Source organism: Mercurialis annua, linkage group LG7, assembly GCF_937616625.2.
Source record: "Mercurialis annua linkage group LG7, ddMerAnnu1.2, whole genome shotgun sequence".
NCBI lineage: Eukaryota > Viridiplantae > Streptophyta > Magnoliopsida > Malpighiales > Euphorbiaceae > Mercurialis > Mercurialis annua.
This window is the reverse complement of record NC_065576.1, coordinates 47,997,977-48,015,857: the sequence shown is the minus strand read 5'-3', so window position 1 is coordinate 48,015,857 and position 17,881 is coordinate 47,997,977. Positions and strand designations below refer to the sequence as shown.

Sequence of the window (17,881 nt, the reverse complement as noted above, 5' to 3'; positions counted from 1 at the left end):
ATTTAAAAAAATAAATTTAATGATCTAATTGATCTAAAAAAAATTAAAATATATTTATTTAATTTTAAAATATAAATTTAAAAGACAAGTTTACCCTTCTCAAGTGGGTTAAAAAAATATTATGCAGATGGCTCAGTAGAGTAGGCCACTTGCTAAATGGTATAGATGCTCTAAATACAAATTGAGATTGAACTCATATACTAGAAGTAGACCAGCTCTTGAATTACTATTGAGCTAAATAGTTAGATTTTTTCGCTTTTTATCATGGTTTTACTATATTGTTTTTAAATTAATTTCATATATCTTTTATTTTTATACATGAGTGCATTAAAAATTGGAGTCAATAAAATTAATAAATTTTTTGTTGGAAATTTTGGTATGGTTCATCCCTAGGTGTGGCACTTCTAACAATTTTAAGATAATGTTTGCATTGTCAAATTTCATTTTCATAGAAAAATGGCAAAACAAAATTAAAATAAAAAACTTCCATTTCACTACTTTCCAATAGTATTTGCTGACTTATCATCATCACATACAACACAACCATTACTTTTATTCAGCCCCACTTTTTTTGGAAGAGTCAATTTTGCTTACGAGCTATTCGAATTCGAATTCGACTCGATTAATTTAATTTTAAATTTTTAAGACTCATTTAATATATGTGTTTAATCTAATTTGAGTGGTACTCAACTCAAAAATTTACAAGTAAACTTGTTTATATATTTATATGTTAATTTGATAGTATTATTTTAATTTTAAACTTTAAAATATTCAATTTACCTATTTTTAATTAAAAATAAACATTAATTTAGATATTTAAATTTATTTATATATAAAAAATATAGTATTTAATTTTTTATTAAATAATTAAATAATTTAATTTTAATTTATTAATTAAATAAACTCATTAAATTCATGAGCTTTTAAAAGATGGAGAAATACTCCATACATAAACATGAAACTAGATTCGAATATAAAAGAGTCAATTTTAATCTTCTCAAACATTCGACCTGACTCGACTCATTTATACCCTTTACCTATGATGCATACAGTCAAACTGATCAATATCTCAAATTTTATGTTGTGAGGTTATGTGCGATGGAATTAAACACAAATTAATGAAAATAATTATCAAATAATAAAATAGAGAAACAACCAAATGATCGAAAGATATACATAGTTTAGCAAATGACCAATGTCTACGAAATGAATAGTTCACTAACATTAGAATAATAGATTATAAAATAATAGTTAAAACTTATATATGGTGATTTTATTCAGAGAAAATTATTTTAAGACCTTTCACATTTTCATAATTTATAGCTCGGTATCTTGTGTGAAAAAAAAACGATTTGATATCTCACTTTCAATTCCATCAATAATTAGAGACTTATGTTATTTCCACTAATAATTTGGCATTCACTTTCAAACAATTTGGTACCTCACTTTTGATTATGTTAACGATTTGATACCTCACTTTCAATTATATTAACGATTTGATATTTGATATTTAATTCCGTTAACGATTTGATACATGTATTTAAAAGAAGGTTGTAAGTGTTTACAAATTTAAAACTGAGATTCCAAATCGTTTAATTTTCAAACAAGAGGTATCAAACTGTGAATTATGACATACGAGGCCCTTATAATAATTTTAATTTATTCTTTTATTTACAATTATTTTAAAATTTTAAAATATTTATTTATCAAAATATTAAATTATTTCCTTTGAAGCTAACCATAAAGCAATTATTCACATAATGATTAAATTATTGAAGACAGATGGAGAGACAAGAAGGTTGCCACTGAGAATTATTTGATTAGCTTTTGAACCACAATTATTAACCAAACATCATCTCCCACTTTCAAATAATTTTCCATTCTTCATTTAAACACAAACCAACAAACATTATTTTTTATGGCAGATTCTCACACTCAAACACCACACCAACAACCTCAAATTCAGACACCGCTCCTTCCTCCTCCGCCGTCTCCTCCGCCGCCTCCACCACTTCAAAACAACACCAACCACCTCAACCACCACCACAACCACCACCTCCCAGACCAAGAAGCCGACGTTGATCAGTCAATAGCAGGGCTAGAGCTACTGCTTACATTTCTTGGTTTCAGTCAATCTTCTGTCCCAAGTTATCTTATTTCTTGGACAGTTTTTGTTTTGATCGGAGTGTTGCTTCCGGTGATCATTCTAGAGCTGCCGAAATGTTCTGGGTGTGATAAGTATCAGATTAAAGATTTTGAGCTGGAAATTGTTGCATCGCAGGCTTGTTTAGCTGCGGTTTCTTTGGGTTGTATTTCTCGTAATATCCGCAAGTATGGTGTTAGAAAATTTATATTTGTGGACCGCCGTAATTCTCTTATATTGGGGCGGTTTAGTCATCAATATGCTCAGCAAATTAAGGTTTGTTTCTTGGTTTTTCTCTGTTTAAATTTTTAGAATAGTCAATTGATATTAAGAATTAATTACAATAATTGTGCATTTAATTACCTAAATTTAGCTTTTCAAAAGAAAAAATTACCTAAATTTAGAAGTGTAAATAGTCAATATAATAAGATTTAATAAATCTTAGAGGAAACGTGAGCTTTTGTATTTGATAATGAAGTTCGGCTCGAGATTAAATTCGAGTAAGCTTGAGCTCCACTCGAATTTTTTAAGTTGATTATGAATAACTCGCGAGTAACTCAGCTCGTTTACACTCCTATAAATATTGAATGCACTCGAATTTGAATTATATATGCAAACTCCACTAGAAGTAGAATTGGGCCTATTTGCCATTTTTAGTATTATTTGCTTGATTTGATTGCAATATGCTATTTTGGGTAAATTATTTGAACTTTTGGACACCTTATCCTTGAAATTTTGGAATTGAACTGTCTGAATTCAAAACAATGAAGGGAAATCTTACTTTAATGAAGTAAATTAATAACAGTTCAAAAGTGCCTATTATGTAGCTGATATAGATCTCTGAATCAGTTCCGATTATTAAAATTGGTTTCATTCCATCTTTCTGATGCGAAACATTGCTGTTTGGATTTATTTTTCAGAATTCTTTACGTTTACTGATCGTCTGGTCACTGCCATGTTTCATCCTCAAAGTTGTGCGAGAGGTGATTCGTATATCGTACGTAAAACACGAGTCTCGGTGGTTATCTGCTGCTATTTTGTTCGGTTTGATTGTTTCATGGAGTTATGTGAGTACTATAACTTTAACAGCCAGCATTATCTTTCATCTGGTCTGCAATTTGCAAATTATTCACTTCGATGACTATGAAAAGCTCTTGGAAAGAGAATCCGATGTTTTACTATTTATAGAGGAGCATATTCGTCTTCGTTATCACCTGTCAAAGATAAGCCATAGGTTCCGCATTTTTCTTCTTCTGCAGTTCTGTTCTGTCACAGCTAGTCAAATTGTGACTCTTTTTCAAACTACAGGGTATAGCGGAATTATTACCGTGATCAATGGAGGCGATTTTGCAGTTAAGTCTTGCATTTTGTAGCTAATTCTGACAATGTTTTCTTAGTTTTTTTGCAAAACTAAATTTGTGCATTTTAATGATTAAGGTTTACATTTTGCACGAATGTTCCATTGCAGGTTTTAGTTCCTTATGTTGCATGAAACTAGTCGAGTACTAGGTTTCAAAGTTTCTGTTTCCGTTTTGGGAAATGCTTTCGAGGCTCTGAAACTTTATATTTATAACTTATTCTTGTAAAAATGGCATTTCATTGTTTTCCATTTCAGCATTTTCTTGTTTCAATATTTCTGTTTCCGTACAATACAGTTTTAGCATTTTCTTATTTCAGCATTTCCATTAACGTGCAACATATTTGCCTCCTAATGATCTCAATTTCGCTAACTTGGTAATGCCTTGAACTTTTCAGGTATCTTCAGTCGTCCAAGTAGTTGGCATTAGTCTGTGTCTCCATGCTGCTACTAAAATATCGCATAGAGCACAAAGAATCGCTTCAGTAGTTAGTAGATGGCACGCATTAGCGACATGTGGTTCAGGTGATTCATCGCATTTACGAGTTTCATACAGTTCAGGGAGCTTGGAAACTGTAAATTCGCACAACTCGCTAAGCACAACTTATTCTGAAAGTGATTTGGAGTCTATGGATTATGTTGCAATGCCTACTAACACTCAATTGGTATCCTATATGTCATCTTACCACAGAAGACAATCCTTTGGTACGGTTACGTATGATCTTATTTCTACTATTTTTCTAAATCAAACATCAAGAAACAGTGTCGTATATATTAGTTAGATGTCATCTAGTGAACTTCACATGCCGCTCATTCATGTCTAAAGAGAAATGCGGTTATAGGTAGAATTAGGGTTCTGCAATGAAACTTGCTCAAATGCTGTTTAGACAATCACTAGGCATAACCTCTTGCCGAGGGTGGAACTAGGTGGGGGCAGGGTGAGCGGCCATCTCCCGCTATCGGCTTCCTCCTAAGTATTACAGACACTTCATTTAATTAATGTTTCCCGTTTCAGAAATGTGTCGGTCACTTAGCATCTCGGATAAAAGCTTCATTTTTAACATAGGAAACTTTAACATAATATGGTGAGAAGTGCCTGTGTCCAAGTGTCCGTGCTACATATTCCCCTTACGCCTCTCTCGACTATTGACAATATGATATTTTGTTTCTTTTATCTGTCTTAATCTGCCTCCAAACAGTCATTGATCTTTTTTTTTCTCCTCCATCCCACTTCCCAACTAATATTTTTCTATAAGTTTGTCCTCTCTCTTGATTTTATGGTTCCGCCAAATATTGCTAATATTCTGTTAATTATTAGTTTTCATGTTGACCATTTTTTTAATTGTTAGATTTCATGTTGATCTATGCAGTGATGTACTTGCAAAACAATCCTGGAGGAATCACCATATTTGGTTGGACTGTTGATCGTGGCTTAATTAACACAATCTTTTTCATCCAACTCACTCTCATCACTTTCGTGCTCGGAAAGACTATAGTCTTTGCTTCTAAATGAGAGTTTCCGAACAAAAAGTTTTTCTATACGCTCGGCAGTTGCAAGAGCTTAGAGAGCAACAGTCTTTCTACAGAATCATTGTAATGAAAATGAGTTTAGGCACAGCAACTGTGAATATATACAATCTGTAACAGAGAATGAAGAAACCGAGAGTTCTATTTACTTCTACGATACAAATTTATAGATCGGAATAACATTTTCTAAATTAATCTCAATGTATTTGCACAAGCATTAATCTTTTTTATTCACTAAACCATAAATATCACACCAACAAGAGTTTTGCTATCTTTTTGTACAATGCGTATCAAACACATGAGAAATGAAGTCAAAACTAGCATCTTCAATGATGAGCGCTTAAAGGCACCACTAATTTATAGTTCCTTTTGAGACATTACACTATCAACTACAAAGTGACCAAACTGACTAATTATAAATCCGGAATGTCTCCTGCTCCAACTGTATCATTGTTGTTCTCGCGGGCAAACGTCTCTGATGCTATCGGAAGTTTACGTTGATTGTCAGGACTTCGACAAGGTACTTCTTCAAGATCCGAGTTGGAAGCTTTAGTTGCTGCCATTTCTTCTAAGCGCTTCCATGTGGCTTCGTGTTGCATTTTCACATCCTCTGCCTTCGCTTCATTGTCTTGAAATTTCTTTAAACAGTCTTCGAACAGTTCAGGATCGACATCACCGGATATTTTGCGAACGCTAAGAGTTAGGGTCTGTACAGCCTGATTCCAGTGGTTTCTTCCGTTCTTTTCCAAGGCAGGAAAGATTACGGGCAGTATAACTTTCTGGTTTTGTCTGATTAGGTTCTCAATGTGATCATTGTTCCACAAGTACAAAGCCCTTTCTGCAACCTGAATAACAGTTAAGTGGAACTTTGTAACTACTAAATGGAATCACATGGATGATACATTAGAAATAGTGCAATTACATAGCAATAACTTCACTATCTCAATCACATCCCCTTTTTTTGTATGACACCGTATGCGGTATGACACCAACTACACACCATGTAGTCAATGCCAGGTCTTTAACAAGAATAATAACCTCTATGATCAACAATCAACTATAATTCACTTCAATATCCATGTCTACATATCAATTGCACAATGGAAACACTTAACACGATTTCTACGGTATAAATGACTAAAGTTACTTCATGCACGATCTTTTAAAATCCAAGAATTAACCAGCCAATGGATTCCAACTTTCTAAATACAGCACAATAAAGTCGGTTTCGTCATGCTAATTACACAAATCTAGACATTTATAGCTACATAATCTGCCGTAATCCATGTCGTCTCAGATCGTAATCAAGTAAAACTAACAGTTTTATCCTCTCAGCATGCAGTTCATCCAATAAATGTTTCACAATTTGCCACCAAAGAATCGACATTTTCACACTAGCTAATTTTTTAATATTAGAATAGTAAAAAGTAGGACGACCATAGGGCAGCCTAAGTTTTTTCCAGTCATTCCAAACTCAGGATCCATATTTATATGAACCTCCAAGCCAGACAAAGGTATATTTTTCTTGCTTTATTTACATTTCAGACATGCTGCATCAAATGTAAATATCAATATATCTATTTAAGTCGGTGAACCAATCCAAGAAAAAATGACTAAGCCAAGTCTTTTTAATCATACTGACTCAACATATCCAATTGCCAATAGCTAGATAAAAACTGAAAATATTATCAAAAACTTCCGTTGGCTGATGAGACTCAGCATCTCAGCAATATTAAGTGTAACATATAACAGCTACACAGAGAAGCTGAACTGAAAATCTGGTTTTCAATTTCTAATATGCGAGAAATTCAAAAAGGAACCAACCAAGACGATACATGGTAAAATTTTGATGCATGCAACTCGAGATTAAATTTTGCTGAATCTGTATGGTTTATTACCTGGAAATGCGAACTGCTCAAGCAACGAGCTATCTGATGGAACAGTGGTACCATACATCTTTGAAATTCTGCTGGCTGGGTTGCTTCCAAAACCTCCTCCAACTCACTTAAGAGCATCACTTCCTTAGAACTATTAGTAATTGACCAGTACTTTAATAGACCCCTAATAACAGTATCAGCAAGCCTGCAGTCCTTCTCCACAAACTGTGTTATACAGAATGATAACTGCTGATGGTACATTGGTAAGCATTTTGGTTTGTGCAGGGGGATTAGTGCCCGAATGAGGAATAATTTATGTTCTTCTTTTAGCGGCACAGCAAACCCGTTGATTATACTCCCTAAAACCTCTAAAAGCTCTGGAATACCATTATGTTTCTCTGTTTCAAAAATAAATCGGAAGAAGATGTTATTGATAGCTTTCCGGATAAATGGACGATGCACCATAAATTTTCCATAGACGCGGTGTAGAACTGTTTTAAGATACTCCCTCTCCCTCGGATCCTCAGAGTCAAAAAGATCTAACAACTTGAGAATAAAAGAATGATCAATATACCTCTTAGCCAACTTTGCATCTGTCTCAGGAGATGCGACAAATCTCAAAAAGAATTCATAAACAATTTGCAAGTGAGGCCACGCTAGATCCATCAGAGGTTCATCCTCCTCCAAATCAAAGGCTTCTAAAACTTTATTCTCACGGGGCTGCGGAATAAGTGGCCTAAACAAATTCACTGACAACATCTTTATAGCTTCTTTCATGACAGTTTCCGTAAATTTCCCATTTGCAGAAGCAACATAATCCACAAGCTCAACCAACGTTTTCCGCTTGATTTCCTTTTCTTTCAAATGCTCAGTTGGATTAGTGAAATCAAACATGACACAGCACATGTTCACCTTTCTAATAAACAAATTCTGCTTCTCCGAGCTGGGAACATCCCTAAACCCCGGTAAAGCCTCGTAAGAAGCAACCCCTGAATCTCCATTCAGTTCCGAGTTTACTATCTGGTTAGTGTTACTTCCATAACTATAACCTAAACCCGAAACACACGTATCAAACACCGGAACGGACGTATTGCTTAAACTTACAGGACTATTAATCACAAGATCACTACTCCTAGAACTAGTATAAGTATCCGAAGAAGGCGGAGACGAATCACCAGATTCGCGATTATCCGATGATTTCGACGGCTTCCGAGGAAGCCTACCGAGTATTTGTTTAATCATAACTCAATCTCTATACATACAATGATTAAAACTCCTACAAAAATCAGTTGTGCTTATTTCTAAACCACAGTTTAGTCCATTAAAAGGACAACTACTCTTACAAACCATATAAACAAATCCAATCCAATACTGTGAATCAAACACAGTTATACACATAAATCACTACCTGGCTAGAACTAAGAGAACACAGAAAGATTCTGTCTTTTGAAGAGCCCAGATGCAGAAACAGCAGAAAGATTCTATCTTTTGAGTTACAGATAGAAATAGGATCTGGGTGGGTGTAATCTGAAACAATAAAACTGTGTTATTATCAGACAATATCTGACACCAAAATTACATGAAATTTATTAAAATGAACACACAAATAAAATTACTTGAAATAAAAGAAACAATTGAAATGATATGAAACAAATCTAAGAAAAGATTTAAAAAGGAAATAAGAATGTTTGATATACTAACATAAACAGACTTGAAACACAAGCACACAGATATAAAGTGGCTAAAGCAGACACCTTTTTCACTCTTCACACTAAGTAAATGGAACCCATTAGAAGAGTTTTACACCAGAAAAGCCGACAACAAAAAATTAAGAGTGTTTATCCCACACAACGGATGTGCCGCGTCAATTTTACAACAAGCCAATAATCATTTGCGATAGGGAATCTTTATTTATTACTTACTCCCTCCGTCCCGTTTAAGAAGTCCCATATTCCATTTTGGGATGTCCCATTTAAAAAGTCTCATTATTATTTTTAGGATATTTTTCCATTGAATATCCTATTTTACCCTTATTTTAGTTATCTTAAAAGAGTTCTATGGAAAATTCCACTATCATTAATAGGGGCAAAACATGAAAAAACATGAAAAGACAAGAATAATTAATGTTTTCTTAATCTGTGTGTAAAGTCAAATGGGACTTCTAAAGTGGGACGGAGGGAGTATTTTTTTTATCATTAAACATTTGCACATGACTAACGCCTTATTGGTTTGTTGCACGAATGACGTGGCGCAACCGTTGCGTTGTATAATTATTCAAAAATTAAACATCAGCTTATGAACTTGGAGAAAGGTTCTACACGACCCGCAAACTTGTATATCGGGTTCAAATAAGTTCATTTTAATTTTTCTAAGGTCAATTAAATTTTTAAATTTGTGCTTTTCTGGTCAATAAGTCACCTTTTATTTTATCAGTTAATTAGATCCAAAATAAATCACGCATATGAAGAAATTGCTTGATTTAAATTAAGAGATTTTGAGGATCTAACTGAGAAAAAAAGTTTGAATAATAAATTGACCTAAAAAAGTTAATATAAATTTATTTTATTTCGAGATATAAATTTAAGAGGCGCGTCATTTTTTATTCTTAAAAATTTTGTTTGTTGAAAGAATTTTTTTTTATTATTGTGTCCTTTTCCTTATCTTCTTTAACTATTTTTTGGATAGGTACAGTGCAATAATTCAAAACTTCAAATTGTGCTTAAAAAGGGTATATTTTGATTTGGTTTAATGTTTTTATCTAGTGTTAATTACTAAAAATTTCAGAAAAGGTCAAGCTAATTAAATCTCTCATAACTTTGACAAATATAGATTTTATTAAATTTAGTAATTTACTAATAGCTTTTCCATTAGTTGACTCTTTTAATTGATTTACCAATAAACTATAATTTAAATGGTGTAAAAATTGGATAATTTTCTACTAAACTGGGGAGTTCATTTTTTTCTACAAGCGCTTAAATAAAATTTTATTAATTGTATTTTTATTAAAAATTTATCATATAAATAAAAAAATTATTTATACAAATATCATGCTAATTGTAATCATTTTTTATTCATTACATTTTAGAAGAAATGTTTTAATTTTCATTTAATTTTGGAAGAAATTTCATGAAAAATTAGTTCATAAGTTAGACTGAATTTTATTTTTACCAATTAAACCTCTTATAGTGTTAATATATTTAATTTTGGACGATTTTTCATAAAAAATTAGTTCATAAGTTATTTCTATCAATTATCTTATAAAAATGGATAAGTTGAAGGATCGAATAAATAGAAAAGTTCTTTCAAAAAAAAAAAGAATTAATGGAAAAGTTAAAATTGAGTTAATTGTCATGCTTGCAAATTGAATGGCAAATTTCTACTTATGGGATATACTACAATCGAGCAATTTTGGTAAGTCGTACAGTATTACATAGAAAATGCCCCAAACTAATTTATTTTTGCTGTATAAATTTTGGAATTATTTAAAAGACTTTATGTTGTCTTTTGCAAGGTCAACTAGACATTTAGAACAATTAAAGTATTTTATGTAATATCCATCAAATTTATCTAATTAGTACATTTGAAAACATTTCAAATATTAACCATCATATTAATTTGACTTTATTCACAAGAATTTAAAAAAAAAAAAGCTTAATGATCTCTGGATTATATCCAAAATCATATTGTATTATTTCAATTTAATGTAACTCTTGAAATTGAATTAAAGATGAGATATTTTATATAAGGACATGGATCGATTTGATTAAATATAATCATGTAGTCGATGTTAATTACAATCGAGATTTTTTGACTCGCCACCTCATCATAAACATGCATTTTAAATCATTTTCAGGGATTGATTAAAATGGAAATGATATAATGCGATATTAATTATATTTGATTTTAAAAAAAAACATAGTTTTTTTTATCAAAGATGGAAATCGACTCTTTTTATTTTTATGGTAGCCCCCAATCCAGCCATGCTAGGCAGGTGAAGTTGGTGCTAAGCTTGTGTAGGAATAGACAATAAAGCATGGACATCATCATTGGAAGTGAAATAATCCCCAAATCCAATCATCACTTAAATCACACAACTTTTTGAACATATAGTAGAAGCACAATCATACTACTTATGTAGATTGAGTAATTTTCAACCACAATCGCCGAACTTTCATTTTTTTTCAATTTGTAGCCGTTAAATCCATGACTTTTAAATGATATAACAAAAAAAATCAGTATCATCCATTTTATAGCTTTTATATCAAAAAAAATATTGACCTACACATCTATAATATAGCCGGTCTGATAAATGGAAGTCACGGATACAAAAAAAATATACTTAGCGACCATCAATGGTGTTTGGTAACAAAAACAATATCACCAGCGTACATGTTTTTTACATTCGTGACTTCCATTGGCTAGACGGTTGCATTGTAGACGTCCATGTCTTTTTTTTTTTGGACGGAAAAGCTATACAATAGGCAACATGGAACTTTTTTTTCTTCATATCATTGAAAAATGAAATTTTTTACGATTACAAATTGAAATAAAAAGACATGGTGGAAAAAAAGACGAAAGTTCAGGGACTGTAGATGAAAATTACCCATGTATAAGCTGACATCAAGCACCTTCATGAGGAACCCTTTTGCAATAAAACTTATCTATATGAGAGCAATAAACCAAGTAAGTCCACAATTTCATCATAGAGAAGTAATTTGATATTAAAACTCCAAGCCATAATATTTCAATCTACATTTCCAGGCTGCCTTTTTGATCCAAAACACAAACATCGGTTTACAATAAAACTTACGCAAATTTACACCCCAAGGAGATCGAAACAAAAGGAACATACCAATCATGGAAGAAGATTTTGTAAATTTGATCCTTCTGCAAAAAGAAACTAAGATTTCGGCAACATTAACTAATGCTCGACTTCAACCATTTGATTTCTAGTTTACTTAACGCTCTGAAATCATTCGCCCTCATTGAACTATATAATAGAGAGATTGTCTATGAAATTCTTTCTAAAAACTGAAAAGCATCTCTCTATGTAGAAATATAGCACGGGGATCCATTTACAAAATGCTTATTGGGATCTAGTAATCGGCCCAGGACTGAACATAGGGTGTGCGCATTCAAGCACCTTAATAAATTTGCGGTCCATGGTAATACAAATAAAAGCATCCACTTTTTGCTAACCTGAAGAGGCTAGAGAGGCTGATTTGTTAGGAATAAAGACCGGTTTGTTGCTCGGAGCTTTCTGGGCAGCAAGCTCTTCTAAACGTCGCCATCTGGCTTCACCTCTTGCTTTAGTTTCATCCTCTTTCTTTTCTGCTTCTTGAAACTTAAGCAAGCATTCGTTGAACAACTCAGCATCAAGATCATCAAAAATCTTGCGGACATTCAAAGTCAAGCTACGGACGGCTTGATTCCAGTGATTTCTAGCGTTTTTTTCCAAAGAAGGGAAGATAATAGGCAGAATAACCTTACGGTTCTGTACAATTAAGCTCTCAATATGATCATTATTCCACAAGAATAATGCTCTCTCTGCCACCTGAAATAGCAACCATCAATTACATATGTGGTTTAGACATTGAGAAGGTAAAAGAAGAAAGCTATCATCTAATGATATAACCAAGTAAATACCACAGTGAAAACAAAATATTAGCTGCATAAAGTAGGGAACTTCTCATTCATATGGGAGATATTTCCATAATAATTACTTCACATCTCAAAGTAGCGAACATAAAATCTAAAAATTCATCTGAATATAGAAAAATATGTGATTATATTCTACTTGCCTTTATTTTGGCCTTTATGGTCCACCATATAGCACAGACACGGACACGGCAAAACGATGTTATTTTAAGGTTTCCATGTAAATAATGAAGTTTCGTGTCCAAAACATTTCTGAAACGGGACACGTTGATTTAACAAAGTGTCCGTGCTACCTAACATACGGGACAAAAAAAGTCTCATTTGGTTTCTTGGAAATGTAATTATCAAGATTTCTGTTTTAGTTTCAACCATCTAGCGAATATAAACCAAAAAACTTGTACAGAAAAAGCAAAAGCCATTTAAGTCTTTGCACGCCATATAGCCTCTTTCTGTTCCACCAGAAAGGCCTATATTCTCGACTTTGTCATATAGTTGTTCTTACTACTGGTAGTGCCACACATATATTACCAGGAATAAAAAGAAAAGGAAAAAGATGACAACTGGATGTGAATATAAACAGGATATGTCTCCAGTTCTGACTACCATGTAAAGAATTTTCAAGTTCCCTTACCATTTAATGGCAGCCTAAACTATAGCTTCAGTGAGAAGCTCATTTTTTTGGTCTCTATGTATGTTCCTAAGAAGACATTCTTATAAATATAGCTTCAAGACTCATGAACCAAGACCATCATTTTGCCCGTAGATCAATTTAGCTTGATACTAAAGCATTTCTCCTCTGGGCTTTGTAGCACGAGATCGCAATCAATGAGTAGCTCAACATGATGACACATCTTTTTTAAATTCTATACAAAGAGAAGCATCAAAATATTCAGCTTTGAACTATTCTGATGCTCTCCAACAATGTGATAATGAAGCTTTCCACCAGTCGACTTCACTGATGATATAGAAAATTGTATATGGAATACTTGTATTTATTCAAGAACTCCATTGCTGTTTCAAGAGAGAAAAACATAGATAACTTTGTGCTTTCGTCTCTCTTCCACGAGAACTCAATAAACATGAATTCCCGCACAAGAATGCTAATATGGAGACTTGAATGTACACCAAACACATAAATGCACACACGCACAAAAATAATCTTGCAAATCCCAAATATTTAAGACTTAGTAATAATACTTTCACATGACTTAAAATCAATCATCCATATAGATAAAAATAAGTGCAGGATTAGGAAGAACATATCAGATCACGACAGACATACAAGAGCAAGCATACATTACAAATTTGTCAAAACTTCAGACGTACAGAAAAGAGAGGAAAAAATGTAGTAATAAAAAGATGTCGGACTTAAAATTGCAGACTTCTCTTTGCAGTCAGAACAAGTGAACAAGAATAGCAATTTCAAATAATATTATCAATTAAGTACGGTTCTAAGATAGTTTACTTTACATAAGAGTTTAACTTTAAGTTTAAACAAGTTAAGGCAGAGAAATGTCTCAAGTGCAAACTTTAAAGCAAAAGTAGCTAATTTTTTTAAAACAATACCTGAAAATGTGAACTGTTCAAACACCGAGCAATTTGCTGAAACAGGGGCACCATACAACGTTGAAATTCTGATGGCTGGGTTGCTTCCAATACTTCCTCCAGCTCATTTAGGAACATGACTTCCTTTGAGCTATTAGTGAGAGGCCAGTACTTTAACAGACCCCTTATGACTGTATCGGCAAGCTTGCAGTCTTTCTCCACAAACTGCGTAATACAGTATGACAATGGCTGATGGTACATTGCCAAGCATCTCGGTTTATGCAAGGGGATTAGAGAACGAACCAGGAACATTTTGTGTTCCTCTTTCAGCGGCAAAGCAAACCCATTAATAATGCTACCCAAAATCTCTAAAAATTCAGCAATACCATTATGCTTTTCTGTCTCAAAAACAAATTGATAGAAAATGTTATTGATTGCTTTCCTAATAAATGGGCGATGCACCATAAATTTTCCATAGATGCGATGGAGAATCGTTTTCACATACTCTCTTTCCCTGGGATCTTCAGAGTCAAATAAATCCAGCAATTTGATAATGAAAAACTGATCAATAAATCTTTTAGCTGGTTTTACATCCGTCTCAGATGATGCAATAAACCTCAAGAAAAGCTCATACACAAGCTGTAAATGTGGCCATGCAAGATCCATAGAAGGTTCCTCCTCCTCCAAATCAACACCATCTACAACTTTATTATCACGCTGTTGAGGAGTAAGAACCCTAAATAAATTGAGAGATACCATTTTTATAACCTCTTGCATGACAATTTCTGTAAATTTCCCATTTGCAGAAGTTACATAATCAACCAGCTCTAGCAACGTCTGACGCTTGATATCCTTTTCTTTGAGATTCTTCGTAGGATCAGTGAAGTCAAACACAAAACAACACAGGTTCAGCTTTCTTATAAACAGATTCTGCTTCTCGGAATTCGGAACATCCTTGAATCCAGGCAATCCTTCAAACGAAGAAAACCCAAGATTCCCATTCACCTTAGAGTTCACACCCTGTTGAATCTTGCTGCCATTAACATTTCCTACATCTGAAGCCGAATTAGCTGGTACAGAAGCGACATTCAACTTTCCTGCCTTATTACCTCCTAAACCACTGCTTTTCGCGCCAGCAGCAGCATTCACAGTCGCTACGAGATTTCCATTTCGACCATTTTCACGACTTTCAGTCGATTTTGACTTTTTCGGTAGCTTACTAAGAATCTGTTTTAACATAATTTATCCAAACAAACAAAAATCCACAACCGATCCTGATTTTATACGCTTCCACTTCCTAATCCGACAATATTCACAATTTCATCAAGAGAAACTGAATTCCAACTTCCCCATGTCCATAAAATCACCTTGAAGTAAAGTACTTTAGCAAAACAAGGATCAAAATCTATGCCTTCACTCCACACAAAGTCAAAATCAAACAGAAAACCCTAATTTCTCCAATCTCAGTCAACCCAAAAAGCAAAACTTTTCTCACTCTTCAGCAACAAAGAAAAATACCCAACATTAAAAATCCAAACTTTTCAACAAGAATCAAAAACCCAATTACAAGATCAACCAAAAACTTGCTAAATCAAATTCCAAAAACCAAAATCAAAAATTTCTTCCCCACTTCAACTTAAATTTTCCAATCACCACATTGAATTAATTCCCTTTACCAAATGGTCCTGCAAACAAGACTGACAGAACATAACAATCCAATCAGAAAATTAAAATTAAAATTAAAAAATCAGAAAAAAAACACATGCAAGTTGAATTGAAAATTCGTGAGAAATTAAAAAAAATTAAGCAAACCCAGAGATCAAATAAGTAAAATTAAAGCATAATTGAAGATGGGTATGGACTTACATGGTCAAATTTTCAAATTTGCTGTTCTTGTTTTTCTCGTTGGTGTTTGTTGACTGAGAAAGTTTTTTTATTTTGTTTTAATTATCTGTGAGATGGTTTATATCATTGTCTTGTTGAGGATGATTAATTACTAAACAGAGAGAGAGCTGATTCAAATATGCGAAATAATGTTAAAATTATGGCCGGTAGATTTATTAATGAACTTCAATTTTTTGATCTCATAACTCGATTACGAGTAAAATAATCGTTTATACTCGTCATCTCCGGTAGACTTGTTAATTTGAAATACAATTACTGAATTTAATCTATTTTATAATAATGATGTTAATTTTTAATTTTAATAGTTTTAAATATTAATTTTTAATGTTTATTAATTTGAAACACGTATTAAATTTAGATATATTTTTGCTAATATAAATGTTAGTAACATGAAAATATGTGAATATTAGTCCCTAAAAAAGATATTAGAGTTAATTACGAATAATTACTGAATTTGATGTATTTTGCAATTCCATTAACAATTTTTAGTTTTAATAATTTCAAATGCTAATTTTTAAAATATATTAATTCAAAATATATATATTAAATTTCGAAGTTTTTTTTTGTGCTAATATGGATGTCGAAATATGTTAAGAAAATATATTTTTGATTTACACATCAGCAAAATATATTAAACATTTAATTTGTATTTTAAACTATCAAAAATTAAAAATTAGTGTTTGAAATCTTTAAAATTAAACGTTGGTGCTTTTTTAAATGTAATACACACTAAACTTTGTAAATTTTTCTACAATTAATGTCAAAACTTTACGTCTTGTGTCAGTTATAGTCAAATCTTTCGATCTCACCAAATTTAGCTAATTTTGCTATATTCTGTTTCTTTTTCAGCTATTTTTAAATAGAACCGGATTTGTTGTCTACGTGTCATCCATGTCACTTCCAACTCAGCAAACATCCCAAAAAAATGCCAAATTAGCTATAATTTTTAATATATATATAGTAAATAAAATATCAATTAATAAATAAAAAATGAGTGTTTGATATGTTAAACATCATAAAAGTTAAACTCTTAGTTTACATATTTTTTATTTAACTCGGCTTTAAAATCAAATAAAAATATATATTCATCACCCATGTGCCCAGATAGTTTATCAAATGAAATGATATTAAAAAATTATTTTACATCAATACCAAGTTTTGAAATGATCAAAGTATATATTTTGAAGGAAATGTCAATTTATGTGACCACACACAATTTATATAAAAACCAATTGATAAGTTAAACATTAATTTAAGGCTAAGACAATGGTGGTGGAAGACATATTCATGATAGTCCATATCTGAAACCTACTTTGATGATGGTCCACGATTCCACATCAGCAGCCTCTACTAACCAAGTAGAATTAACTCGTGAACTATTTGAAATCAATTTAAAAATTACTCAAGATCGACTCGTTTAATATCGAGTAAAACTCGAGTTTATACTCCTCAACTTAATTGTCAAATTAAATTCAGCTTTAATCAACTTACTTTTTTATCCTAAAAATATTTGTATTTCAACTAATAATTTTACTTTTATTTTGAAACCTATTTTATAAATACAAATAATAGAAGTGAGCAGAGTTCTAATTTTAAGCATATCAAGTTCGAGTCGAGTTCTAGACTTTAAAGTCCGAATTGATCTCGGTTTTGACATCATTTTGACTCAATTCGAGTACACTCCTATCCTCTTACTTTACTCTGTTCCTTTTGTAATATACATTTCTTGCCATTACAGATATGCATCTTTTTAGGAATTGTTCAAAATCTGCCAACAAGCATAAACAGCGGATGTAGAAAAAACTTTACTTCTCAGTCCTCATTCAATAACGCTTAACTACAGCAACCCCGTCATTCTAGGAAGTAAAA

At 32.3% G+C, this 17,881-nt stretch overlaps 3 protein-coding genes across 7 annotated transcripts; 1 reads left to right on the top strand and 2 right to left on the bottom strand.

Annotated features, from left to right (window-relative positions):
• Positions 1–1,788: 1,788 nt before the first annotated feature.
• Positions 1,789–5,241, top strand: LOC126655234 (uncharacterized). The gene is made up of 4 exons (XM_050349306.2): positions 1,789–2,419; positions 3,064–3,495; positions 3,899–4,205; positions 4,871–5,241. The coding sequence occupies exons 1-4, from the start codon at positions 1,919–1,921 to the stop codon at positions 5,011–5,013; spliced, it is 1,383 nt and encodes a 460-aa protein (XP_050205263.1). The 5' UTR covers positions 1,789–1,918; the 3' UTR covers positions 5,014–5,241.
• Positions 5,233–8,727, bottom strand: LOC126655233 (serine/threonine protein phosphatase 2A 57 kDa regulatory subunit B' theta isoform-like). Of its 4 annotated transcripts, none has more exons than XM_056106488.1 (3): positions 8,659–8,727; positions 6,926–8,431; positions 5,233–5,872 (listed from the first exon to the last, which is right to left on the bottom strand). In XM_056106488.1, the coding sequence occupies exons 2-3, from the start codon at positions 8,144–8,146 to the stop codon at positions 5,441–5,443; spliced, it is 1,653 nt and encodes a 550-aa protein (XP_055962463.1). In that variant the 5' UTR covers positions 8,147–8,431; positions 8,659–8,727; the 3' UTR covers positions 5,233–5,440. The 4 variants fall into 4 exon arrangements, with proteins under 4 accessions (XP_055962463.1, XP_050205262.1, XP_050205259.1 ...); XM_050349305.2 differs by having other exon boundaries at positions 6,926–8,445; positions 8,606–8,718; XM_050349302.2 differs by having other exon boundaries at positions 8,606–8,718.
• A 2,872-nt stretch (positions 8,728–11,599) lies between these two features.
• LOC126655787 (serine/threonine protein phosphatase 2A 57 kDa regulatory subunit B' theta isoform-like) lies at positions 11,600–16,211 on the bottom strand. 2 transcript variants are annotated; one of them, XM_050350085.2, is made up of 3 exons: positions 15,974–16,211; positions 14,129–15,804; positions 11,600–12,458 (listed from the first exon to the last, which is right to left on the bottom strand). In XM_050350085.2, the coding sequence occupies exons 2-3, from the start codon at positions 15,344–15,346 to the stop codon at positions 12,099–12,101; spliced, it is 1,578 nt and encodes a 525-aa protein (XP_050206042.1). In that variant the 5' UTR covers positions 15,347–15,804; positions 15,974–16,211; the 3' UTR covers positions 11,600–12,098. The 2 variants fall into 2 exon arrangements, with proteins under 2 accessions (XP_050206042.1, XP_050206044.1); XM_050350087.2 differs by having other exon boundaries at positions 14,129–15,792.
• Between the last annotated feature and the right edge of the window lie 1,670 nt (positions 16,212–17,881).